Source organism: Macrotis lagotis, chromosome 5, assembly GCF_037893015.1.
Source record: "Macrotis lagotis isolate mMagLag1 chromosome 5, bilby.v1.9.chrom.fasta, whole genome shotgun sequence".
Lineage (NCBI taxonomy): Eukaryota > Metazoa > Chordata > Mammalia > Peramelemorphia > Peramelidae > Macrotis > Macrotis lagotis.
Genome location: NC_133662.1, coordinates 8,489,174 through 8,516,909, shown reverse-complemented (window position 1 = coordinate 8,516,909; position 27,736 = coordinate 8,489,174). Strand labels below are relative to the sequence as shown.

At 39.8% G+C, this 27,736-nt stretch overlaps 2 protein-coding genes across 2 annotated transcripts; one reads left to right on the top strand and one right to left on the bottom strand.

Annotated features, from left to right (window-relative positions):
* Window positions 1-1,251: 1,251 nt before the first annotated feature.
* Window positions 1,252-4,024, bottom strand: LOC141523478 (heat shock 70 kDa protein 1-like). The gene has a single exon (XM_074236678.1). It carries the CDS (start codon window positions 3,518-3,520, stop codon window positions 1,592-1,594), a length of 1,929 nt encoding a protein of 642 aa, XP_074092779.1. The 5' UTR covers window positions 3,521-4,024; the 3' UTR covers window positions 1,252-1,591.
* Window positions 4,025-4,681: 657 nt separating this feature from the next.
* LOC141523477 (heat shock 70 kDa protein 1) lies at window positions 4,682-7,047 on the top strand. The gene has a single exon (XM_074236677.1). The coding sequence runs from the start codon at window positions 4,911-4,913 to the stop codon at window positions 6,840-6,842; it is 1,932 nt and encodes a 643-aa protein (XP_074092778.1). The 5' UTR covers window positions 4,682-4,910; the 3' UTR covers window positions 6,843-7,047.
* The last annotated feature ends 20,689 nt before the right edge of the window (window positions 7,048-27,736 follow it).

Genomic DNA, 27,736 nt, shown 5'->3' with positions numbered 1-27,736 from the left:
GAAAAAGAATCAGAAAGACAAGATTGAGGAGATAGCATATTCCAGTCACTGAATAGACTTCATTTGAATGGTTAGAGGGTAAAAGATGGTATGTCAAGTCTGGGGAACAATTTATTCCAATTTTGTAATAATAGAGTATATGAAGGGGATTAAATTGAAATAAGGCTAGGAAGTTTTTGCATTTTATCCTCTAGGTAATAGGGAGTCACTGAAGATTTCTGAGAAGGGAAGTCACAACCAGACTTGCATTTGCTTTTTTCAGTCATTATAAGAAATAAGGAAATGAAAACAAGCAGACTTCGAAGGGCTGTTACAGGTGAGAGGTGAAGACCTGAACTAAGGTTGTTGTGGCTATATGTCCAGAATGAACATGACTTGATAACTTAATAGGATCTGGGGAGTAAGGAAAAGTAAGAATCTCAAATGATAGTATGGCTTTCAACCTGGGTGGCAAAAAGTATAAGGTGTTTCAGCTGAAATAGGAAAGATTAGAGAAAACATTTGGCAAATTGCTAGTGGGAAGGGATGGATTCTTTTTTGAGCACACTGATCATAATATTGGCAGTATATTTGAAAATATACATTGTACAGGGAGTTGGCAACAAGAGATTGGAATTCTGGTAAGAGATTTGCCTGGGTTTACAGATTTGGCAATATCAATTTAGAAATAATTAAATTCATAGAGGAGAAGAAATCTCAAAGGGAGTACATGCAGAGATCAAAAAAGAAAATGAAGTTGGGGACAGGCTTTAGAAACTTTGATTAGAGAGCATAAAATGGATAATAATCTAGCAAAGGAGACTGAAGGAATGGTCAGAGAAGAGAAACAGGAGAGTACAATATCATTAGAAGTAGGTAGTCAATCTTAGACTCCTTGTCTCTTCCTTAAGGATATGATTTCTCTCTCGTCACACCCAATTTGGATCAAGGTAAGTAAAGACTGACAGATTGCTTTCCATGGGGGGTGGGGGGAGGGAAGTAAGATGGGGGGGCAATTGTAAAACTCAAATAATATCTTTAATAAAAATTAATTTAAAGAAAAAGAAGTAGGTAGTCAATAGAAAACATTAAAAACTGCAAAGAGACCAAGGAGGAGAAGCTTAAGAAAAAATTTGGATTTAAATCTTGGTTTCATTAGCCCTATGACCTTGCCTAATGATCCTCAGCAATCAGGAACACAATATACAGTCATAGCAATCTTTCTCATGATAGCCAAATAGCCCTCTGAGAGCTCTAAAACATCACACATTATTTCCTTTAAGCGCAAATTTATTGAGTAATAAACAACTCAATGTCCCTGGATGGAAAAGAAAATCCAGAGCTAGCTTAAAAATAAACAGAAATTCAAATTCACCTAACTAATCCAAAAAGGGCCTTGCTATTCTAAGAGTACTATTCCAGGATCCAAAAACAGGATTGTGAGATGTGGAAATGGAAAAGTAATCACCAAAATCCTTCTGCGATGGTCAGGTGAAATTGAGATGCAGGTATAGTCGATTCAGAAGGCACAACTGGTACTGAAGGAAGGGAATAAAGGCAAGAAGTGGTTGAGGGGCTCTTCAGGGCCTCTAATCTTACATGTTGGTGTTCATTAATCCACTTCCTCAATAGTGGGGCCAGAATGGGGTCCTTTGGGAGGAACATACCCACAAGTGCCTCCCATGCCTCCCCCACATCCCTCGTAGAGCCTGGTGATGATAGGGTTACACACTTGTTCTAATTCTTTCCTCTTATGCTCATATTCCTCCTTCTCAGCAAACTGATTGGACTCCAGCCAGGAAAGGACCTCTTGGCATTTATCTAACACTTTTTTCTTGTCATCTTCACTGATCTTTCCTTTCAAGCTTTCTTCACTCACTGCATTCTTCATGTTGAAAGCATAAGATTCCAGAGCATTCTTGGCAGAGACTTTCTCCCTCTGGGCCTCATCCTCAGCTTTATACTTCTCTGCATCTTGTACCATTCGCTCAATCTCTTCTTTACTTAAGCGCCCTTTGTCGTTAGTGATGGTGATCTTGTTGGCTTTACCTGTGCTTTTATCCATAGCTGCAACATTGAGAATTCCATTGGCATCAATGTCAAAAGTCACCTCAATCTGGGGGATACCACGGGGAGCAGGGGGGATGCCACTTAGGTCAAAACGACCCAGGAGGTTGTTGTCCTTGGTCATGGCCCTTTCTCCTTCATATACCTGTATCAGGACACCTGGCTGGTTGTCAGAATAGGTGGTGAAGGTCTGGGTCTGCTTGGTGGGGATGGTAGAATTGCGTTTGATCAGTGCTGTCATCACACCTCCTGCTGTCTCCAGCCCCAGGGAAAGGGGTGCCACATCCAAGAGCAACAGGTCCTGTACTTTCTCTGATTTGTCACCCATCAGAATGGCTGCCTGCACTGCTGCTCCATAGGCCACAGCCTCATCAGGGTTGATACTCTTGTTCAGGTCTCTGCCATTGAAGAAATCTTGCAGTAATTTCTGTACCTTGGGGATTCGGGTAGAGCCACCCACAAGGACAATGTCATGGATCTGAGCCTTGTCCATCTTGGCATCTCTCAGGGCTTTCTCTACAGGCTCAAGGGTCCCCCGAAACAGATCTGAGCACAGCTCTTCAAACCTTGCCCTAGTGATAGAAGTATAAAAGTCAATACCTTCAAATAAGGAGTCAATCTCAAGATTGGCTTGGGTGCTAGAAGACAGGGTTCTCTTAGCTCTCTCACAGGCTGTTCTAAGTCTTCTCACAGCTCGCTTGTTTTGGCTGATATCTTTCTTATGTTTTCTCTTGAATTCCTCCACAAAGTGATTGACTAGTCGATTGTCAAAGTCCTCTCCACCTAGGTGGGTGTCTCCAGCAGTGGCTTTCACCTCAAAAATCCCATCATCAATGGTGAGAATGGAGACATCAAAAGTGCCCCCACCCAGGTCAAAGATCAGGACATGTCTTTCTCCCTGACTCCCTTTATCTAGGCCATAAGCAATGGCAGCTGCTGTAGGCTCATTGATAATTCTCAGTACATTGAGGCCAGCAATCACCCCAGCATCCTTGGTAGCCTGGCGTTGAGAGTCATTGAAATAGGCTGGAACAGTGATGACTGCATTGGTGACTGGGTAGCCCAAATAAGCCTCAGCAGTTTCTTTCATCTTGGTCAGCACCATGGAGGATATCTCTTCAGGGTAGAAAGCCTTGTTCTCACCTTTGTAGGACACTTGAACTTTAGGCTTGCCCCCATCATTTATCACCTGGAAGGGCCAGTGCTTCATATCGGATTGTACCACGGAATCTCCAAATTTACGGCCAATCAGCCGTTTAGCATCGAAGACTGTGTTCTGGGGATTCATGGCCACCTGATTTTTGGCTGCATCCCCAATGAGTCTCTCTGTGTCTGTGAAAGCTACATAGCTGGGAGTGGTGCGGTTGCCCTGGTCATTGGCAATGATCTCTACCTTGCCATGCTGGAACACCCCCACACAGGAATAGGTGGTGCCTAGGTCGATGCCGATAGCAGTACCTTTGGAAGATGACATGACTCCTTCCCACAAGCTCTGGGAAGGCTAAAGGAGGGGTCCCTGTCAGGGTGACTATTGGCAGGGTTACTAACAGGTCTTCTCAGGGTGGGGATTGGGAGATGTTTTCCTTTCTCTGAGTAACACCTAGGGAGGGGCCGGGACTCTCTGTCTCCTGCAGCTAGTCCCACCAGTCTTCTTCAGAACCAGCCTTCCCTTTGGCAGGTCACATTTCCTTTGTGGAGAAGGGGAGCAGGAAAAGTAGGGCCAACCTCTACGGTGGGGCGGTCACTTCAGGGGGGCCTGGCTCCGCCACTCAACAACACCCGGCCCTCTTCCTAAGCTCTCATCACACCCCTTTTCGTTTCCACCAGTTACGACCCTGAGATGCTCCCGAAAAGGCCTTCTCTGGGGTGCCCGGCCCCGGCAGCGTTCACCACAGTCTGAAGCGCAGGTTCCGCCTCTTTGGAGTGGGGCCAAGCAGTCACTTTCCCCACCAGCCCCACCCTCCCGCCCATCTCTCCTCCGCTGCCCGCCTCCCTCCCTGGGCGCTGGTTCTGGTCCTTCTCCAGAACATTCAGGCACGTTCTCTGTCTCAGTCAGCTGCCCCTCCCCCGAGGCCTGGGGTCCAATCAGAATCCCCAGGAGCTTCTCCCCTGCCCCCCACCCCTTCGTTCTAACTTCGGCTTAGAATCTAATGCCCCTTGCCAACACTCCTGCCCTTCGCCTAAGTGCAAAGTAGCGGTCATTAACGTAAACAAAGCCCCAGTCCTCCAGGCAGTGGCGCAGTGTACACAACCTTTTTTATCCATTTTATTCCCATTCCAGCATTCCGTTGCCATGGTAATTATGCAGGGGGCGGCACAAAACTCTGCTGTCCACACCTAAGTAAGCATCTCCCCCTCTATTCTCTGCTGCCCCCAAGCGCATACTTCCCAGGAAACCCCAGAAATATCTGGAAAGTTCTTAAGAGGAGCAGTACGTCAGCGATGACTGGTTCGAGTTGCTTTTGGGGTGGGACTGGATACCTAAAATTCTCACCCATAGGGAGAAATGGCTGGAAAATTCCAGAGCTGGAGGGGGGGGGAAAGGGAGGCGGCACTGCCCTATGATCGCCATGATTGGCTGAGCCATGAGAAAAGGCGGGTCCTTAGAACAATATATAAATATTGAGGACTGCAGCTGCTCCAGAATACCTCTCAAACTGGAGAAACTACACAGAGGAAGCTTTTGCTTTTTCGCTGAACCCAGAGATTCCGAGCCAACTGGGAGATAGCCCGGAAAGATCCCAAGAATTAGGAGTATTTTTCCAAGCCTGCACTTTCTCAAGAGGAATAAGTTCCCTGCCTACCGTGCCTGCAATTTCCTGCGGCTGAGTTTCTGAAGGAGAGTTTCCGAGAAATTTTCCAGGATGTCATCTTCCAAAGGTACTGCTATCGGCATCGACCTAGGCACCACCTATTCCTGTGTGGGGGTGTTCCAGCATGGCAAGGTAGAGATCATTGCCAATGACCAGGGCAACCGCACCACTCCCAGCTATGTAGCTTTCACAGACACAGAGAGACTCATTGGGGATGCAGCCAAAAATCAGGTGGCCATGAATCCCCAGAACACAGTCTTCGATGCTAAACGGCTGATTGGCCGTAAATTTGGAGATTCTGTGGTACAATCCGATATGAAGCACTGGCCCTTCCAGGTGATAAATGATGGGGGCAAGCCTAAAGTTCAAGTGTCCTACAAAGGTGAGAACAAGGCTTTCTACCCTGAAGAGATATCCTCCATGGTGCTGACCAAGATGAAAGAAACTGCTGAGGCTTATTTGGGCTACCCAGTCACCAATGCAGTCATCACTGTTCCAGCCTATTTCAATGACTCTCAACGCCAGGCTACCAAGGATGCTGGGGTGATTGCTGGCCTCAATGTACTGAGAATTATCAATGAGCCTACAGCAGCTGCCATTGCTTATGGCTTGGACAGATCTGGAAAGGGTGAGAGAAATGTCCTGATCTTTGACCTGGGTGGGGGCACTTTTGATGTCTCCATTCTCACCATTGATGATGGGATTTTTGAGGTGAAAGCCACTGCTGGAGACACCCACCTAGGTGGAGAGGACTTTGACAATCGACTAGTCAATCACTTTGTGGAGGAATTCAAGAGAAAACATAAGAAAGATATCAGCCAAAACAAGCGAGCTGTGAGAAGACTTAGAACAGCCTGTGAGAGAGCTAAGAGAACCCTGTCTTCCAGCACCCAAGCCAGCCTGGAAATTGATTCATTGTTTGAAGGTATTGACTTCTACACATCCATTACCAGGGCTAGATTTGAAGAGCTGTGCTCAGATCTGTTTCGGGGGACCCTTGAGCCTGTAGAGAAAGCCTTGAGAGATGCCAAGATGGACAAGGCTCAGATCCATGACATTGTCCTTGTGGGTGGCTCTACCCGAATCCCCAAGGTACAGAAATTACTGCAAGATTTCTTCAATGGCAGAGACCTGAACAAGAGTATCAACCCTGATGAGGCTGTGGCCTATGGAGCAGCAGTGCAGGCAGCCATTCTGATGGGTGACAAATCAGAGAAAGTGCAGGACCTGTTGCTCTTGGATGTGGCACCCCTTTCCCTGGGGCTGGAGACAGCAGGAGGTGTGATGACAGCACTGATCAAACGCAATTCTACCATCCCCACCAAGCAGACCCAGATCTTCACCACCTATTCTGACAACCAGCCAGGTGTCCTGATACAGGTATATGAAGGAGAAAGGGCCATGACCAAGGACAACAACCTCCTGGGTCGTTTTGACCTAAGTGGCATCCCCCCTGCTCCCCGTGGTATCCCCCAGATTGAGGTGACTTTTGACATTGATGCCAATGGAATTCTCAATGTCACAGCTGTGGATAAGAGCACAGGTAAAGCCAACAAGATCACCATCACTAACGATAAAGGACGTCTGAGCAAGGAAGAAGTGGAAAGAATGGTACAAGATGCAGAGAAGTATAAAGCTGAGGATGAGGCCCAGAGGGAGAAAGTCTCTGCCAAGAATGCTCTGGAATCTTATGCTTTCAACATGAAAAGTGCAGTGGAGGATGAAGGCTTGAAGGGCAAGATTAGTGAGGAAGACAAGAGAAAGGTACTGGACAAATGCCAGGAGGCTATTTCTTGGCTTGATGCCAACCAGCTGGCTGAGAAAGAAGAGTTTGAGCATAAAAGGAAGGAGTTGGAGCAAGTGTGTAACCCCATCATTACAGGTCTTTATCAAGGAGCTGGGGGTCCTCCTGGGGGAAGTTGTGGGGCTCAGTCCCAGCATTCAAGCTCTGGTAAAGGCCCCACTATTGAAGAAGTAGATTGATTACATTCTTTCCTCACTTCTAAGATTCTGGAAATTTGGGGAATCTTTGTTTCTATTATGATTTTCCTTCTTTTAAGCCCTTATCATGCAAATATAATCATTATAAAATATTATTCTATACCTTTGTCCTTTTAATAGCCCCTCCTTATGTCTTGCTGTGTAGTATACTTGTTCATTATGAAAGTATTTTCTATTTTATTTTTAATAGTTAATGACTTAGAAAATAGGAAAATAAAGTATCAAAATGAATCACCGGTTTCTGTCATTTTTCTTAAAAAATCTATTGTCTAATTAGTAATACCTGTTGATTTACTGGTTGAATGAAATGGTTATGGGATTATATAAAACATGGATTTTAAGTAAGGAAAGCAATTTCTGAGGGAAGGTTATTTTGGTTAGGGGAAGGTGTGTAGTTTGTGGGTTATTTTGTGAGATAGATCTGGGTTTGGAAGGCGGGGGAGGACTAAGGGAAAGATCTTTGAATTCTGAGGGGAATGAGATCTTTACTGATAAAGGACAGGATGGTGAGGACACAAGGCAGTTAGGGGATAGCTCACTAATCCTGGAGTCAGGAAGACACTTGACCCTAGCTGTGTTGCCCTGGGCAAGTAAGTGATTTAACTCTAATTACTTTGGGGCCCCCCCCCAAAAAAAGGTAGGTCTGTTAATTGAATGATTACAGTATACAGAGCCCTGGGTTTGAAAAGTGGCCCTGTTATTTACATGACCCTGTACCTTAGCTTTCTGAAACTTTATGGAGGAATTTAAAGATAAAATACATGAAGGTAGATTGTAATAATCCTTGGTCTTGGGGTTGAGGGTATAGATAGATGGGGAAATAACCTTGAAGTGAGGATGAGGTTGGAGCTTGAGCGTGTGAACAGGTGGGTTGATAGAAATAACTGAACTGGGGATGGTGTTGAGGAAACAGGCAATACAAGAATGTCCTGGGAGTTAGTGAGTATGGGACCCAGGAGCACACAAATTCCTCTCGATTTATCTGATCATCTTCTATCCCAAACTCCACTGTGAGGGATTTCTTAAGATTCCCTAACCACTGTTTTTCCTGATAACATCTGTCAAAGTACCCAGCTTTAGGTCTTTGATTAGTGATAGAAAGTTCCTAAAGTACAAAAACTTGCAAGGGAACTTAAAAACCAGTTTATCCAACAGATTTTAACTCACATTCTTTGACTCAGTACCAAGATGTTCTATGAGTTTTTGGATACAGTTCGGGAGGGATGAACTATATTTATCATGGCATGATAGGAAGTATCCATATCAAGCATAAGACTGAAAAGATAGAATTAGGAAGGCTCATTTTGAGTTGGGGGACAGGTATAAAAGTCAGTTTTCTAGATTAGGGATAGTTTTGGGTTTTGTTTTTTTTTTTTGGTGAAGCAATGGGATTAAGAGACTTGTCCAAAGTCATACAGCTAGTAAGTATCGAGTATCTGAGGTCACAACTGAACTCAGGTCCTCCTGATTTGCAGTCAGTGCTCTCCTTACTGTGCCACCTAACTGCCCTCAGGAGTAGTTCTTAAATTGGGAAACAGCTGAAGGTTTTAACCATGTCAAAAAAAAAAACCCCAAAACTTTTGTCCTTCATTTTTGAAGACTTCAGCATCAGGGAAGTGATACTATGACAAGCATGTGAACTACATTTGAGTGAGGGGGATACTGTGCTAAGTCACTAGCCTCACTTTCTCCTCTAGAGCCGTCTAGGTCTAGTGGTCAAAATCAGGATGACTAATGGTTCTGGATGTGAGGTAATCAGGGTGAAGTGACTTGTCCAGGATCACAAAGCTAGTAAAAGTAAATTGTCTGAGGCTGAATTCCAACCCCCATTCTCCTAAATTCAAGGCTAGTGTTCTATCTACTGTGTCACCTAGCTGCCCTCCCAACCAGGTTAGGGATACCACAATGTTCTTCAAGTTAGGACATATTCCTTTGGATTCTCCTATAAACTAGTTAGTGTGAATCAAGTAGAGGGCTGCCCTTATCAAGGCCTGTGTAATTTTCAATTCCCATCTGATTTTATAGGAAAAATCTTGGCATTTCTATGAATAAATGTTTGTATTTGATTGCATTCTAAGTATATCTCCTTATGTATGTAGATTGATATTTATTTCTCATTATCTCAGTATTTAGATGTTTATTTCCAGGGCCATAATCATAGTCACTTAAAACTTAAAATAAAGCACCTTCCTTGGAGTCAGGAGTACCTGAGTTCAAATCTGGTCTCAGACACTTAATAATTACCTAGCTGTGTGGCCTTGGGCAAGCCACTTAACCCAGTTTGCCTTGAAAAAAAAAAAGATTCCTGCTTCCTCCCAAAACTGCCTCTCCTTCCCCCAGATGCAGCTGGAACCATAAGATAGTAAATTCAACTCCCTTAAACTTCTGGGAAGCCCATGAGTATGACTCTCTCTGTCTTGGGAAACTTGTTGAGACATAACACAAGGACCCTGACCCTCTTCCATACTAGTCTAGCCCCCATTTATACTAGGCCATATGTTTGCATATGTTTGTAATAGTCTGACAAGGAAATATATCTAACTGCTATCTCTGCTTCTGTATGGAACTTGCTCACAATATCCCCCCCCCCCAATACTATAAAAACCTTGTTCTCTGGACACTTGGGGCTATGCAATTTGAGGGAAAAAATGTAACTCCGCATAATCAGGTAATAAATCTCCAAAACTCCAAATTTTGTTCTCTGTCTTGCTCTTTGGGTTCAACAAATTTAGTATGAAGCACTGAATATTGCAGTGTTGTGAGGGGCAAAAGTGCTGACTTTTCAGAAATATAGTGCTAAATTAGTCTAAGCCATAGGCCTCAGTTCCTATTTCTCAAGAATCTGGTGATCATAAGAACCCGGATCTCCAGCTAGAAAAATTATGTCACCCTAACCATATAAGATGTAAACAAAGACAGACCTTCCTGGGAAAGCTTTGGTACACCTCCCTTCTCTTCGGACCATCAAGTTTGACCAATTGTTGTAAGGGGCAGCAGAAAAGAGGAGAGGGAATGGGTTGTGGTTTTTGTGGTTTTTTAAATAGGAGACATTCTTTTCCAAACCTACTAAAAAAGGAAGACCCAAGCATCTAAAGAGTCTTAGATCATGTTTTCGTTTTATTTAAAATTCTCCCTACATAAAATTATTACTATCCTGCTTTGCTGCTTGAGAACAATGATATTTGTCCTCTGAAAACTGACCAGTAGGTCATAATGTGGCCATGATAACCTATAAAAATTGTTTCACACAAAACATTTATAAAATCAATTAAAGTGGCTAGTTTTCAATAGGTATCCATAACCTTTCAAAAGTGGAGTATTACTTCAATCAAAATCTTTTCTGGGTTTATCGGCAGTAACAAAACAGAGAGATTAGGCAAGTACCATTGGAAACTCCATCAATTAGAGAGAAATTTGTGTAATTTTTTAGAAATAAATTTAAATTTTAAATTTTAAAATTTAAAATAAAATGAAAGTAGTCCCTAAGAAAGTTGAGCCTATCAAATTAGCATTTAAGGAAAAGTCATTAATAAATCATTCTTTTCCTTAAAAAATGTTGTTAAACTTGATTAAGTTTGATTAAGTCAACCAATTTAAGTCAAAATGTAGATAAACTTTAATATTATATAATTTAACTACATATATGGCTTTGTCTAAGTTTTTTTTGTCTTTAATCCTATATTTGTGATACAGAATTATGAATATAGGAAATTTATAATTAGAAACAATTTCTTGTAATCTTTTATGCTGTTAAATTTTGTTAATTGTGGAAGGCTGTTTGCTTCTGAGATGTAAACTGACCCCTATTATTTTGTTGTTAAATGTAAAATTTGTATTCTCTCCCTATTCCTCCTTTACCCAACTTCCAGTTTAATTTAGAGGTCCTGTTCTTGGGACAGGAAAAACCAGTAGACAAGGACAGGAAAAACCAGTAGATAGCTTGCCATTGGAGGATATCTGGCTCAGGTGCTAGACCACTCCCCAAGCACCAATCCCTACAGAAGTGTATTTAAGAAGTGCTGCTCCTTTGCAATTTAAAACTAAGAACTTTTAAAATTCCAGGGAGCATTCAAATTCCTTTGTTTTTCAATAACCCTCAGGCTCTTTATTTGATTACCCCCAAATCTCATTTCTGATCAAAAATTGGTATCTCAGCTTCTAAATAGGGTTTGTAAGTCTGAATGCTAACTTCTGATCTCCTCTATGTCTGTGTCTCTATAGATATAAATTTGAAGGCAGGCTCTCTCTATTTCACATAACCTGGTTCCTCTGATTGCATATGTAAGCTTTCAAGTTTTAACTTTTTCACAACTCTATAACATTCAGCTCCAAAAATCATCTGAGTTAGCAGGAATTGATCTGGTTATCCCAGAATAGGATGCAATATTTTTATTTCTAAATGAAATACTTGTCAGTATTCTTACAATACAACAGACCTTGTGAAAAGTATAGAGAAGTTGTCAGTAAAATTGGTGACAACTTATATATTAATGTGTAACCTGATTGGTTAGCCACCAATAATTTTATGTGTTATTTCCTTTTCTTTATAAATATGCCCCCAAATCTCTGTATCAGTGTTGTATCTTTAGTGATAAAATCCACCCATGGATTTGGTAAGATCCTAGAGAATAAAACTTCATGGACAAACAAAATTTTTGTTATTTTTATTTTTAGCCTAAGAAATTTATAGTTACAAGTTTCTATGAAAAATAATGTATATAAAGTTTAACTGTTTGGAGTATAGTTAAAAACAAATGAAAAGGTCATAGAAAAAGAGCTAAAAGGGGGTGGTACAGTGGATAGAACACCAGCCCTGGAGTCAGGAGTACCTGAGTTCAAATCTGACCTCAGACACTTAATAATTACCTAGCTGTGTTGCCTTGGGCAAGCCACTTAACCCCATTGCCTTGCAAAAAAAAAAAAACCTAAAAAAAAAAAAGAAGAAGAAGAGCTAAAAAAGGACCTCTGGAATTCTTTGGAACAGCTTTGTTTAGAAGAGCGAATTCCTATAGTTACATACCAAAGGGTCTCAGAATATGATGTAATGGAAAAGCACAGGAATGAGGCCAAAGATTTGGGTTCTGGCTTTACCATTAGCCTGCTCTATGACCTTGGATAGACCTCTTTACTCCACAAAATGAAGGTTAAGTTCTATGATTTCTAAGGTCCAATTATTCTCTGACATTCTTTGATTCACGGAGTTCATTTGCCAGACTCAATTTAGAGGATTTCCTGTATATATTAGTAGATAAACCTGAAATGTCACTCTATTATGAAACCTTGCCTGGTCCTGTCTTATAATATTTTCTTGTCCCTTCCTTATTATGTATAGTTGATATTCTGTTTTTCAGTGTAGTAATTAATTATGCATGTGGCAATGGAAAGAACAAAAGACTTGAAATTAGGAGACCTGAATTCAAATCCCAACTCAGCTATTTGCTAGTTTTGACTTTTTGAATATCACTTACCCTCTGTTTCCTCATCTTTAAATATGCAGATATAATAATTAGGCTACCTCCCTCAAAGGGTTGGGGTGAGGAAAGGGATTTGTAAAAGTGAATGATCGATATATATGAGTTATTAAGGGTGTGAAATACTGTGATCTATTTTGATATAATCCAGGACCATTGTTTCTATTTATTGTACTGAGGACCAAGTTGCCAAAGATGCAGTCTCTGGCTAAGCCACAAGGTGATGTTTCCAGCACTCCAATTTCCAAGCTCAGGAAGGACATGACTACTTGACTTGGAAATAATTAACAGAAGAAAGGCACCAGGATTAAGGGGAATTATTGGGAAAGATTTCCTATAGAAGGAGCAGCTAGGTGGCACAGTGAATAGAGCATCAGTGCTGGAGTCAAGAGAATCTGCTAAAATCCGACCTTGGACACAATAATTATCTAGCTGTGTGACCTTGGGAAAGTCACTTAACCCTATTGCCTAACAAAAACCAAAAAAAATATTTCCTATAGACGGTGGTAATTTAGTTGGCACTTAAAGGAAACCAGAGAGGTTAATAGGAAGTAGAACATTTCAGTCAGAAAAAATGCCTAGAGCCCAGAGATGGAGTGTCTTGTTTCTGGAAGAGCAGGAGTCTGGTATACATGTCAGAGAGTAGGATATAAGACTAGAAGAGGCAGGAGGGGGCTAAGTGATGAAGGATTTTGAGTGCCAAATAGCATTTTGTATTTGATCTTAGAGGTAATAGTAAGCCATTGGAGTTTATTGAGTGTGGGAGGGTGGGAGTGGGAGTGACATGATCAGATTTGTATTTTAGGAAAATCATTTTAATAGTTAAATGGATAATGTATTGGAATGGGAGAGACTTGAGGCAGGCAGCTTCAGCAGCTGACTATTGTGAAGCTCCAGACATGCAGGGTTGAAAGTGTCAGAAGAAGGGGTGTCTAGGTGTCTTAGTGGATAAAGCACCGGCCCTGGAGTCAGGGGTACCTGGGTTCAAATCCGGCCTCAGACACTTAAGAATTACCTAGCTATGTGGCCTTGAGCAAGCCACTTAACCCCATTTGCCTTGCAAAAACCTAAAAAAAAAAGTGTCAGAGGAGAGATGCAGGTATATTCAAGAGATGTTTTGAAGGTAAAATTGACAGATCTTGGCAAGAGATTGGATATGGAGAGGTGAGAGAGGGAGTAAGCAATTCAGGATAACTTTTGGGTTATGAATCTCATAGGATAGTGCTGTCTTCTGCATTAATAGGACGGTATTTGTATGGAAGTGGAGGTGGGAGGAAAGGTTTAGGAGGAAAGATAATGAGGTTTTCTGGGACATATTGAATTTAAAATGTCTACTGGGCATCCAGTTTGAGATGTCAGAAAGGAAGTTGGAGATACAAGATTAAAGGTCAGTAGAGAGTTTGGGGCAGAAAAGGTAGATTTGAAAAGCATCAGTGTGTGGATGGTAATTAAATCCATTGGAGCTGAAGACATCACCAAGAGAAGTAGTACAAGAGAATCCAGGACAGAACCCTCAGGGACACCTATATTTAGAAGTGTGATCTGAAAGAGGATTTCAGCAATAATTACAACTTAGAAGACTTCGTGAGCTGGTACAGTGGTATCAAAATTAAATACAAAGTGGTGGGAGGGGAAGACTCTAGTGTCTAGGATAAAAACTATTTGAAAAAAACTACTGGGAAAACTGGAAAATTGTATGACAGAAACTAAGTTTAAGACATCTCACACCTATTCCAAAATAAAGTTGAAATGAATACAGGATTTATACAGAGGGTGATACCAGAAGCTAATTAGGAGAGCAAGGAATAGTTTACCTGTCAGATATATGGAGAGAAGAATTTATGATCAAAGAGTAGATAGAGAACTTAGTAAAATGCAAAATAGATGATTTTGATTACATTAAATTGAAAAATTTTGCACAAATAAAACCAATGCAACCAAGACTAGAAGGAATACAGAAAGCTGGGAAACAATTTTTATAGCCAGTGTTTCTGATTAAAGGCCTCATTTCTAAAATATATAAAGAATTAAATCCAATTTCTAAGAATACAAGTCATTCTCCAATTGATAAATGGTCAGTGGATATGAACAGGCAGTTTTCAGATAAAGAAATTAAAGCTATCTATAGTCATGAAAAATGCTCTAAATCACTTATAATTAGAAAAATGCAAATTAAAACAATTCTGAGATACTACCTCACACATCAGGTTGGCTAATATGACAGAAAAGGGAAATGGCAAATGTTGGAGGGGATTTGGGATAATTGGGACATTAATGCATTTTTTGTTTGTTTTTGCAAGGCAGTGGGGTTAAGTGACTTGCCCAAGGTCACACAGTTAGGTAATTATAATGAGTATGAGAACAAATTTGAACTCAGGTCCTTCTGACTCTAGGGCTGGTGCTCTTTCTACTGTGCCACCAAGATGCCCCCACTAATGCATTGTTTTGTTGGGTTTTTTTTGCAAGGCAAATGGGGTTAAGTGGGTTGCCCAAGGCCACACAGCTAGATAATTATTAAGTGTCTGAGAACAGATTTGAACCCAGGTACTCCTGACTCCAGGGCCAGTGCTTTATCCACTGCGCCACCTAGCTGCCCCCCACTAATGCATTTTTGATGGCATTGTGAACTGATCTAATTATTCTAGAGAGCAATTTGGGACTATGCCAAAGGGCATACTCTTTGATTCAGCAATATCACTACTAGGTCTGTATCCAAAGATAAAGACCAACATATACAAAAATATTTATAGCAGCTCTTTTGTGGTGGCAAAGAACTGGAAATTGAGGGAATGTGCATCAATTAAGGAATAGCTGAAAAAGTTGTGCTATATGAATGTAATGAATACCATTGTTGTAAAGAAATGATAAGCAGGTGGATTTCAGAAAAACTTGGAAAGACTTAACGTGAACTGATGTTAGTGAAGTGACCAGAATCAGGAGAAAATTGTATAGCATAACAGTAACATTGACGGGTCTTGGCAAGAGAGTGGATATGGAGGGGTAAGAGAGAGAGAGAGAGAGAGTAAGCAATTCAGGATGACTTTTAGGTTATGAACCTAAACAGCTACTTAGCTCTTCACAGCAATACAGTGATAAAAGATACTTATAAAAGACTTCTCAGAAATGTTTTTTTTAACAAGGCAATGCAGTTAAGTGACTTGCTCAAGGTCACACAGCTAGGTAATTATTAAGTTTCTTAGGTTAGATTTAAACTCAGGTTCTCCTGACTCCAGGGTCAGTGCTCTATCCACTACACCACCCAGATGCCCCCCTAAAAGATTTCCGATGGAAAATGCCTTCACATCTAGAGAAAGAATTATGGAATCTGAATGCAAACCAAAACATATTATTTTCCCTTTTTTTATTTTTTTGCTTTTCATTTCTCATGATTTTTCCTTTTTGTTCTTTCACAGCATGACTAATATGGAAATATGTTTAACATAGTTATGCATAGGTTATAATGTATCAGATTGATTTCTGTCTTGGGGAGGGGGAATGGAAGGGAGGGAGGGAGAAAATTTTACCAAAATGAATACTGAAAACTATTGCTACATGTAATTGAAAAAAACTACTAAAAAAATAAAATAAGGATTTCTGTGGGTTGCACATTGATTTAAAAAAAAACATATGGGGGCAGCTAGGTGGCTTAGTGGATAAAGCACTGGCCCTGGAGTCAGGAGTACCTGGGTTCAAATCTGGTCTCAGACACTTAATAATTACCTAGCTGTGTGGCCTTGGGCAAGCCACTTAACCCCATTTGCCTTGCAAAAAAAAAACCCTAAAAAAAATATGTTGGGGTGGCTAGGTGGCACAGTGAATAGAGCACCAGCCCTGGAGTCAGAGGTACCTGAGTTCAGATCTGGCCTCAGACACTTAGTAATTACCTAGCTGTTTGGCCTTGGGCAAGCCACTTAACCCCATTGCCTTGTTAAAAAAAAAAGAGAGAGAGAAGAAAAACATATGTTAGCATTGTCTATGTTCCTATTGTATTTTTATTTAATTTGTTAAATATTTCCCAGTTACATTTTAATCTCTTTCAGCAGGCACCCAGTAATGTTTTTTTTTTTGGATGATTTCTTTTTTTATTTTATTTTTTTATTCTCATTTTGTACAAATTTTTTTTACATTAATAAAATACTCTTGTTTAAGAGTAAATGAAATACCCCTCCCCCCATGAATATAGACTTGCTTGAGCGACAAAGTAAAGGGGAGAGAAAAAAAATTAAAATAAAAAAATAGTAATAATTGTAGGTATGGCCAGGTGGCGCAATGGATGAAGCACCAGCCCTGGAGTCACCCGAGCCCACATCCAGCCCCGTAGACCCAACAATCACCCAGCCATGTGACATGCAAGCCACCCGATCCCCACTGCCCTGCAAAAACCAACAAGAAGGAAAAAAAAAGACCCAAAATAAAATAAAATAGTAATAATAGTAGGGGTGGCTGGGTGGCAGACAGAGCATTGGCCCTTGAGCCAGGAGCACCTGGGTCTAAATCTGGCCTCAGACACCCAAAGATCACCCTGCTATGTGGCTCCAGGCAGGCCACCCAGCCCCACTTGCCCTGCACCCTCCCCCAAATAATAACAATAAAAAATGTACTTCAGTCTTTGTTCCAACACCAACAACTCCGTCATGGGTGGATCACATTCTTTATGATAAGTCCATCGCAAAAGTTACTTCCATATTTTTCCACCATTGCCATTGCTGATCGCAACTCCCTCCTTTCTTATTTCTCCACTACCATGTACTATATTTTCTCTCTCCTTTCACTCTGACTCTGGTGTAGGGTAGCTGAGTGGTGCAGCAGACAGATCCCTGGTCCTGGGGCCAAGAGGCCCTGAGCCCCCATACCACCCCTTAGGCCCAGAATCCACCTGGCCCTATGGTCCTGGACAGGCCATCCAATCCCAGCACCTTGCAAGAAGTAAAAAAGAAAATGTGTTATATCTGACCACTCTCCCCCCATGGTCCATCCTCTCCTCCTTTATTCACATCCCCACTCATTCCCCTGCTCCCCCCTCCTTCTTACTCCAGATGTCTATACCCCATTAAGTATATATGCTGTTTCCTCTCCTAGCCACCTCTGATGAGAGCAAAGGTTCCCTCATTCCCCCTTGCCTCTCCCCTTCCATATCATTGCAATAGCTCATTGTAATAAAGAAAAATCTTATTATATGAAATATCTTGGCCTATTCCCCTTCTCCTTTTTCTTTCTCCCATTACATTTCCTTTTTTTTCTATTGACTCCATTTTTACACTATATTTTATCTTTGAATTCAGCTTTCTCCTGTGCTTCAACTATAAAAGCTCCCTCTACCTGCTCTATTAACTGAGAAGGTTCATATGAGTATTATCAGTGTCATTTTTCTATGCAGGAATACATGCATATTTAACAATGGAACAATAGGAGTCAATTCACATCATAGGTTCAAATAAAATTTCTTATGAGACAGGTATTCTATATTTCTCCTTCTATGTATTCCCCACTCAGAATTTAACAGTGGTAAAAGATTACAAAATTTGTTTCCAATTACATCTTGTATAACCATAACTCCCTGCATCACTAATAAAGTCTGAAATCTCAATATTCCCCACCTAGTTCTGCACTTGTATGCATGTACTTTCCACACTAGCTTTTAAGGACTCAAGGGAACAGGAAAGAAATCTCACTGCCCAGCAGACTGGAGAAGGCTTTCCACCTCCAGGGTGTGTTCTCATAGTATCAGCTCAAAGGATCTATCTGCCAGCTATGCCAATAGGTCCATCATATACCCAAATCAACTGCCCCCCTGAATGCAACCAAGTTCTGGTTTCTTTTTTTGGATGTGTGTGGGATCTGAGATCCAATATAAATTGTAATCATTCCTGTCCTGTTCTGTATCTCTTGCTGGTATGTTTTCTATAAAGCATGGATATTATTTTATAGGAATAGTATACTACCTTAAGCATCTGCTATTCAGTTTAAAGGCTCAAATAATTTAGCTTCTGAGTCCTGAAATTCCTACCTTTGTCTCTTACCAAAAAGATACAGGAAATTTCAGGGACAAAACTCAAACTGTTTCACACACAGTTACTTGTGTCCAAGTCTTAGGACCTTAAGTTGTAAGCCCTACAAGGGCAAGGGCCAGATTCTTTGTATCTTTTCCTTTTTCTCAGTACCTATTGCAATAATTTTCACATAGTTACTGCTTTATATTGTTTGTTGAGTTTATAACTTCTGAAGATTCAACTGTAGAGTATATAGTGTTGGGGGTGTTGAAGGGTTATAAAATAAAGGAATGAACGGAGTGAAGTGACCTCACTAGGAACGTTTAATGGAAGAGGTATTTTGAGCCCAGTTTTCGAAAGAAGTCAGAAATATGAATCAGAGAAAAAGAAAAAAAGAAGAAATTCATGGCATGAAAGTGAGAACAATGTGTCTATCTTTTGCTACATTCATCACTGTGTCCACTGTACTTGGTTTTGTTTATGCGCATGTAATGGAGACATAATAACTAATAACTAGCATTCACATAACGCCTACTATTTGTCAGACATTTTACAAATAAATCTATAATCCTGCAGAATAGCTCTTAAAATACTCATTTTACAGTGGAAGAAACTGAGATAGGCAGAGGGGAAGTGATTTGTTCAGGGTCACATGGCTAACAGGTATCTAAGGTGGGATATGAACTCAGGTTTTCCTAACTCTGGGTCTAACTATCTATCCTTCACCCTACCTAACTTGCTGCTAAAAAGGGATAATAAAGGTATTACAGATTTTAAAAGCAGCACATTAAAATCTGTTTAATTACTTTATAGATATAACTCAAAAATTTATATGATGTTTTAGAGTTTATAAGGGGTCATTTTATATAACCCTGTGAGTTAACAAAACTTATTAAGTATTGTTAACCCTGTCTTACAGATGAAGAAACTGAAGGTCATAAAAAAAGTGACTTAGATTTAGAACTTGAAGAGACCTCTAATATAACTAATTTATTTTGTAAACAAGGACACTAAAACCCAGGGAGATGGAATTGTTTGGGTAAGGTCACATGGATATTAAATGGCAGAGTCAGGATGCAAATCCAGGTATACTGACTAAGTCACTTTTATTCCACACTATACCAGATTGTTTCATATGTCTGATGCAGTTTGGGGGTACCAGTGATGATCTAGGGTTCAAACAGTGAAAGATTTTCACAATGACTCATAACTCAGGGTGATAAGAAACATGAGTTTTATTTCACAGGTGCAAGTCTTTTTTTTTTTTTCTACCAAATAAGAAACTATCAAGAGGCTTGGATTTATTTGGGGTACAGGGATTAGCCTATGTTCTGGAAAAGTTGTAGTGGTCAGAGCAGGCATAATAAAGAGGATTATGTTGAGGACATTCAGAGTAACAAGGCTCATATTGAGAGCTAACAGTTTGTTATAATATTGGGCTCCTGCCTTTGTCTCCCTGTCCTTATGCGACCCTCCTGGTGGCAGCTGAGAGACAAAGTACACAGATGGCTGTTAATAAGTTCAAGGTCTGATTTAAGGGAAGAAACTTTTCTCAGGACTATTTCTCAGAGACAGTAGCAAGGAATATCACAAAAACATTTTTCTCAGCATAACAATCAGTACAGCTCATGATACAGTCTAATCTACAAAGGCACAGAATTTCACTATTTGCTTTCTGCTTAGTGTTTCCATATTAGCATCTTTCCCTGAACAGTCAGTCTGGAGCCCAAACTCATTTGGGGACAAGGGTCAGAGATCTTATCTTCTGGATAAGGGGGGGTATAGAGTTTTTCCTGCCTGAAGGGGCCCTTCCTTGTGATGCTTCTGGTAAAAAACTGAGGCAGCTTCAAGGGTTTTGTTGATGTCTGGCTTGTGCAGATGATGTTATCTATCTCCCACCACTATTTGAAGATGTATGGTCTATAGCATGGAGGAAACAATCTTTAAAAGAAGATTTAACAGTTAGGGGGAGTAGAAAATTAGCAAGAATAATTAAGACTGGAGACAGGTGGCACAGTGGATAGAGCACCAACATTGTTGCCAAGTAAAGCTAACCTCAGACATTTAAAACTTCCTTAGCTGTGTGACCTTGGGCAAGTCACTTAACCTCATTGCCTTGCAAAAATAAAAAAAAAGAACGATCAAGAGTGGGGTGAGTCATAGGGTTAGTAAGGAGAAAAGCTGGGAACCCTACTTAAAGAAGGAGCCTGAAGAGACAAGACTCTCATCCATGTGATCTTTTCCATGAGTCCAAAGTCTAGTCTATTACAACTTATTGATATACAAACAGCAATAATAAAAAGAAGGAACAATAATAACATTACAGAGAAGTGTGGATAACAAAATAGTATACATGACTCTGTTAGTTGGTAGTTGAATCACTGTATCTAGCATATATCTTGTGGCAGTTACCCAATTCAGGCTGCATTGGTACTGTATAGTACCAAGGAATTTTGCAAATGCTACCATGACTTTCATCAAATACTGGCTTTGATTATGGACATCTGCTAAAGAAAGAAAAAAAATGACATGATTAAAACAAAATCAAATTAGTTCTGATGATTTAATGTATATACAGTAGGATCAAACATTCTTAGCTCTGTTTAGTTAAGTGTCACAGTTAACAACCAATCACTCTGCTTGGTGACCATACATAGGGATAGATAGATGGGAAAAATTCCTTTTCAAAGGGACACAGTGGGGAAACTGAGCCAGAAGGGATTTACTTTGGATTGAGACCAAAGAACATCCTTTTGGCCAGTTTCCAGACACCTCCACCTGTGCCAGTTTAGTAGCACATTTCCTCTGAGTAACTTGTGACATTAGTTTGTAGCAATTCTTCTTAATGGTGGATTGCTGACTTAGGGAGCTGTCAAACAACAATACCTACTGTCAAACACTAGAACAAAATTTATCATAGTCCTAACGGCTTTGACCCTAAATAGTAAATTGCACCAGTTACACCTTAAATTATTTTTCTCTCATGGGTTGCAATAAGCAATAAAATTTATCAGTATTCAAACATATATAAAAGATTTCACTTAACATTCTTTGTTTTTCTTTTCTTCTCAAGTTTAAAGACAAACTCAATAGAAACAATTTCTGTATTGAATGGAAACTTGTAGACCTACAGCAGACCAGACTCACTGTTTTGAAATTCTTTGGCTCAAGGTTGGTTTATTTCCCAGGACTGATTGACCTTGTCCTGACTAAACAGACAGGGACCCCAGAGAAGGGAACTGCATTTACTGTCCCTGCCTGCCCACCCATCTGTCCTGCTATGGGCTATAGTCTTTGACTTTTAGAGTTCAACAATAAGGTCAAATAATTTTTACTTTTATAAATGATAACAGATAGTTATAGATAAACTTCCTCTTACAATTATGTAAATGTGGAAAAAAATCCAGGCAGTTACAAAAGAAGAACTGATAAATAACATAATTGATTTAAAAACATTTCTATACTGATTTTTCTTTCTTTTATTGTCTTTCATCCCGTACTCTATGATATCCAAATCATAAAAACAATTTGTACAAAAATTTACCAATTGTACATAATAACAAAGAAAATTAATATTATTATTTGAAACAAAACCCATTATTGACAAGGTAACATCTTGTACAGTTAAATGCATTTCCAAATTTCCTTACAGTCATCTTGTCATCAATGGAATCATAATATATACTGTTCACATTTAAAAAAAAACACCTCATATAAAATTGTCAGGTATGAAGGACTTATTTTTAATTGAGGAAATGATAATAAGTTAACATATAAAGCGCTAGGCATGAAGTAAATTGAGATAAGTAACTTTCTTAAGTTACCCAGCTAATTAATTTCAAATCCATTTATATTCCTTTTTGTATATTATTTTCTTAAGTCTCTCAAACACATTACTCAGACTGCACAACTTGTGTTTTCCCTTTAACTAACTGGTTAACATATTTCAGACTGTATTCATTCACTGAATATTTCTTTTTCTGATTTTAGTACATATTGTTCTTAACCAGATGCAATGATTTGTTTGTTTGTTTGTTTATTTTTAAAGATTTTATTTTGAGTTTTACAAGTTTTTCCCCTAATCTTACTTCCCTCCCCCCCCCCCCCCCCCACAGAAGGCAATTTGCCAGGCTTTACATTGTTTCCTTGGTATCCATTGATCCAAATGGAATGTGATGAGAGAGAACTCATATCCTTAAGGAAGAAACATAAAGTATAAGAGATAGCAAGATCAGACAATAAGATATCAGTTTTTTTTCCCCTAAATTAAAGATAATAGTCCTTGGTCTTTGTTCAAATTCCACAGTTCTTTCTCTGGATGTAGATGATATTCTCCATCACAGACAGCCCCAAATTGTCCCTGATTGCTTTTGGAATGAGCAAGTCCATCAGGGTTGATCATCACTCCCATGTTGCTGTTAGGTTGTATAATGTTTTTCTGGTTCTTCTCATCTCATTCAGCACCAGTTCATGCAAATCTCTCCAGGCTTCCCTGAATTCCCATCCCTCCTGGTTTCTAATAGAACAATAGTCTTCCATGACATACATATACCACAATTGGCTAGGCCATTCCCCAATTGAAGGAGGACATTTACTTGATTTTCAATTCTTTGCCACCACAAACAGGGCCGCTATGAATATTTTTGTACAAGTGATGTTTTTACCTTCTTCACCATCTCTTCTGGGTATAGACCCAGTAGTGGTATTGCTGGATCAAAAAGTATGCACATTTTTCTTGCCCTTTTTGTGTAGTTCCAGACTGCTCTCCAGAAAGGTTGAATGAGTTCACAGCTCCACCAACAATGTATTAGTGTCCCAGATTTTCCACAACCCTTCCAACAATGATCTTTGTCCTTTCTGGTCATATTGACCAGTTTGAGAAGTATGAAGTGGTATCTGAGAGATGCTTTAGTTTGCATTTCTCTAGAGCAATTTTTCATATGACTATGGATTGCTTTGATCTCATCTGTAAATTGCCTTTGCATATATGCTTTGACCATTTGTCAATTGGGGAATAGCTTTTTTTTAAAATTTGACTCAGTTCTCTGTATATTTTAGAAATAAGTCCTTTATTAGAAATACTAGTTGTAAAGACTGTCTCTCAGTTTACTATATTTCTTTTGATCTTGGTTACAGTGGTTTTTGTCTGTGCAAAAGCTTTTTAATTTAATGTAATCAAAATCATCTAGTTTGTTTTTAGTGATATTCTCTATCTCTTCCTTCGTTATAAACTGCTTCCCTTTCCATAAATCTGATAGGCAAACTACTCCTTGATCTTCTAGTTTGCTTATATCCAATGATTTATTTAAAAACCTTACTTTAAACCTTATATTCCTAGCTGCATAGTATAGCTACACAATGACCATATTGTTCATATATGACTTTACTTATCACACCACAGTCTTTTCTCTTAATTTGTCACAATTTAGATATGTTTTAAAGAAAAAACACACCAGAAATTCTTTGAAGATGTCCTTAATCCTTTACAAAGCTCTTTAACAGTTTATTAATACGAAACTCACAAAAATAGCAACAAAACATATTCAAGTTACTTTTTTTTATGTTTTTGCAAGGCATGTGGGGTTAAGTGGCTTGCCAAAGGCCACATAGGTAGGTAATTATTAAGTATCTGAGGCCCAACTCAGGTACTCCTGACCCCAGAGCTGGTGCTCTATCCACTGTGCCACCTAGCCACCCCTCAAGTTACTTTCATAACTGTTTAAGTAGTAAAACATTTTTTAAATTTCAAACACAAAAAATTAATAAAAGCCTTATCTAAATTATAGCAAGATAAATTTGAAGTGATCAACGCTTGATATTAATTTGCATGATTTTAAAATAACAAACGCAGTTTCTTTTTACCTTATCTTGTTTTTTTGTTTTGTTTTGTTTTTTATTTGCTTTTTGGGGGGCAAACAGGCCTTGAAACCATTGTCATAAATCCCAGAGTGGAGTGGGTCTTAGATTACACAGAAATTGAAATGCATTTTGAAAAAAACTGAGGTGGTAAAAAAAAGGATGTGTTTAGCAAGAAATAGGAAGACAGACCTTCCCCCTTTCAAGGTGGCAATTTCCAGTTAAAATTTTATCTACTGTTACTGAGGCACTTTGTTTGGAGATACACTGATACTCTCAATACAGCAGGGAGGAAGCAGAGAGAGGAAAATGTTCTTCCATCCAGGGAGGGAGACACAGAGAAACATATCACTCACACACACACACACACACACACACACACACAAACATTTTATCAGTGCTGAAAAATGTTATGCCAGCTTAGGTTTTGGATTTTGCCAATTATTTGTATACCTGCAGGTTTGATAATTTCTCATGGTCTTCCATGTTGAGGCCAGGCTAAAGGAATTGTTAAAATGGGAACTGTGTCAAGATGGGAACTGTGTGGGATAAAAATCCACTTAAAAAATATAGAGACTCCTCTGAGTAAAAAAAAAAAGTTTATTTTGGCTTTTCTGGAGAAAAGGGCACATTCCAAGTCTCACAAAGGTAGTGAAGATCAAGGAGCTTCCCCGAACTGATAGTCAAGCAAGATTATATGGTCTAACTCGATCTCCTCCTTCCTATAGTTCCTCTCTGTCGACTCATTGGTTAGTTTTCAGAGTTACATTCTACTTGTGAAAATCTACCCCAGGAACAAAGAAAAGAATGAAGGGTTTTCATAAAATATTACCACACCATCCAGATGGTGAGAATCACCTTCAGGAGTATAACTATTTTATTGAAGTAATGTAACTTGTCTTGGAATGCAAGGTCTAGGAACAGTCTACCTATCATCAAACAAGAGGAGTCTTATGATCTTTGTTGGAATGCAAGGTTTTTCTCATGGGAACAGTCTACTAATCTCCCATTTAAGATAGTTTTATCATCAAATAGGTGACTATGTAAAAATGCAAGGTCTCTCTGGAAATAGTCCACTGTTTCCTTCCCTAACAGAATCGGGAGGGTACCTGGCTTGGAATGCAAGGTCTCTCTCCCTCTTTCTTCTAAGAATAGTCTAAGAGCAATAGTCTATTTTTGCTTTAATGATTTTTAACCCTGAAAGGACTTCACTAGGAAAATTAACTATTAAGAGGGAATATTACACTCAAGACCAGGCTAAAGGAATTGTTAAAATGTGAATTCATCAAGATGGGAGAGGCCTTGGCTCATTCCCCTTCCTCCAGCTTCTAGTTTTCCAGTGTAACTGACCATGGCCATTGATGGGTCAAGTTTGGCCTGGAAGGACAGGAAATGAGTCATTGGACTTAAGAAATCATATGCTTTGGGACAGGAAAGACCAGGACTCAGTTTGCCTACTGGAGAATATCTGGAGCCAGATGTTAGAACACTCCCCAAGTTTCACTCTTGATCAACGCACTATAGAAGTCCGGAAGAGAAGTGTTACCCCCTTTTTTTCCCCTTCTTCACCCTACCTTTGACTTGCAAGGCTAGCTGTTTCTCTCTTTCTTAGGCCACATACTCCTGGTCTAGACCTGCTAGAGAACAATCGGCCCCTATGCCCTGTGGTCAGATAAAGCCAGTCCTTTATGACTGTCTATTTTCTTTCTCTCTCTCTCTCTCTCTCTCTCTCTCTCTCTCTCTCTCTCTCCTTACCTTCCCTGTTCTCAAAGTGTTTGCTAGTTCTCCAGGAGGAGAAAAGGTCTTAATCTGTATAATTTGTAGGCTTGTATAATAAATCCTGAGCAGCTTTAAAACCCTAGAGCTGTGTGTGAATTCTTTCACTATTCAAAGGCCTCTCAATCACTCTGGGCAACATCAGAGTTGTCTTTGATTTAGAGTCAATATTTAAAGGTATTTGATGGGGTTTTGGGGAAAGTTGTTTCCCTGCTATTTAGGCTCTACTTCTCATCTGTGCTTTATAACATTATTACACACTACAGAATATGCAGATAGTCTGACTTTGCAGTTTTCCACCTCTTTAGTAAGAGAAGAAAAGTATGCTTCATCATTTGTTCTTCAGAAATTAGGATGGCCACCTGCAATTAATCTTGAATCCACCTGCATTTTATTATTGCTGTTACTTTTACTACAGTGGTGGTTGTATTTATTTTTCTCCTGATTGTGCTCTGTATCAACTTATAAAATTTCAAGTTTCTCTGAGTGTTTATCATTTGAGTAGTGTCATTCATATGCCACAGTTTGTTTAACTACTCCTCAAACAATATAGGCATCCACTCTGTTTCCAATTTGTTATCACCACAAAAAAGTTGCTATTATTACTTTGGGTTACAGACTTATCTGTCTCTGACCTTCTTGAAATACAAGTCCATGACTTTGGAGCTTATTTTTTTATATTTTCTATTTTATATGTATACAATATGTTTATGTATTTATATTTACATACAATTATTTTTATAGATTTTATATTTATAGATTTATATTTTACAAGATTTTCTCTTTGGTGGTTCAGTGAACTGAGTACTGAGTCTGGAGTCTGGAAGACCTCAGGAACTCACTAGAAGTGTGACCTAGGCAATTCACTCTGCCTCAGTTTCTTCATCTATAAAATGAATTGGAGAAGGAAATGGTAAACCACTGCAGTATCCCAGAAAATCCCAGCGGTCATGAAAAGCTGAACAGGACAAAATAACCAAATTTTAACCTGTTACATCCAACCTAACACTGTAATTGTTGGTATACTCCTCACATGGCTTTTCTAAGCAAAACATTTTTTGTAGGCTTTAGGGTGCATATAAATGAGATGCTACTGTCTTATCCCCCTTGATCGTACTCCTAAGAATGGGACTTTTTCACTTTACATCTTGTGTTCTCCAGTCTAAACCATAGTACTTTACAAAATGTTTTTTTTTTTCATTTTCGCAACAATCTTGAGACATGTTGCACTCCTCACTTTATCCTAGAGATCTGAATCGAATTCCCCTCCCAAATGGCAGCAGGAGTGATAGTCACAACAGTCACTGAAATAAGGGCCTGGGTCTCCTTTGAGCGGTGGGCGTGCAATGGGAGGTAGCAAGCAAAGAAGGTGCTTCAAGTGGGGGCGGCGCACAGCTCCAAAGCCTAGCCGGAGGGGCAGCCGCGCGTGCGCCTGAGGGTTCTCCCTCCGTACTTGGCGCCTTCTCTTTTTTTTTTCCTTAAAAAACCTCTTAGCAACTGAGCGCGCCACGAGGCCTCGGGGAGGATCCCGATAAGGGAAGTGCAACCCGGCGCTGAACCCTCCCCTTCCTGCTGGAGCACACTTCCGTCCAACCGTGGGGGCTTTCCTTTCTGGGTTTGGCTCTCCAATATGCCTGTATTGTGAGTGGCTTTATTTTAATCAGCAAAACCCCCTCCCACAGATTGCCCCTCCAAATTAAAAGGAGGGTTAAAAAGAAGTCTTTATGACTCTTCCTCTGGTTTCATTTGTCTTGTACTGAAAGCAGCGAGGCTGGCGGTGGCG

Excerpts from the sequence above, each read along its gene's own strand:
- LOC141523478 (XM_074236678.1), bottom strand. The coding sequence starts at position 3,520 with ATGTCATCTTCCAAAGGTACTGCTATCGGCATCGACCTAGGCACCACC.
- LOC141523477 (XM_074236677.1), top strand. The coding sequence starts at position 4,911 with ATGTCATCTTCCAAAGGTACTGCTATCGGCATCGACCTAGGCACCACC.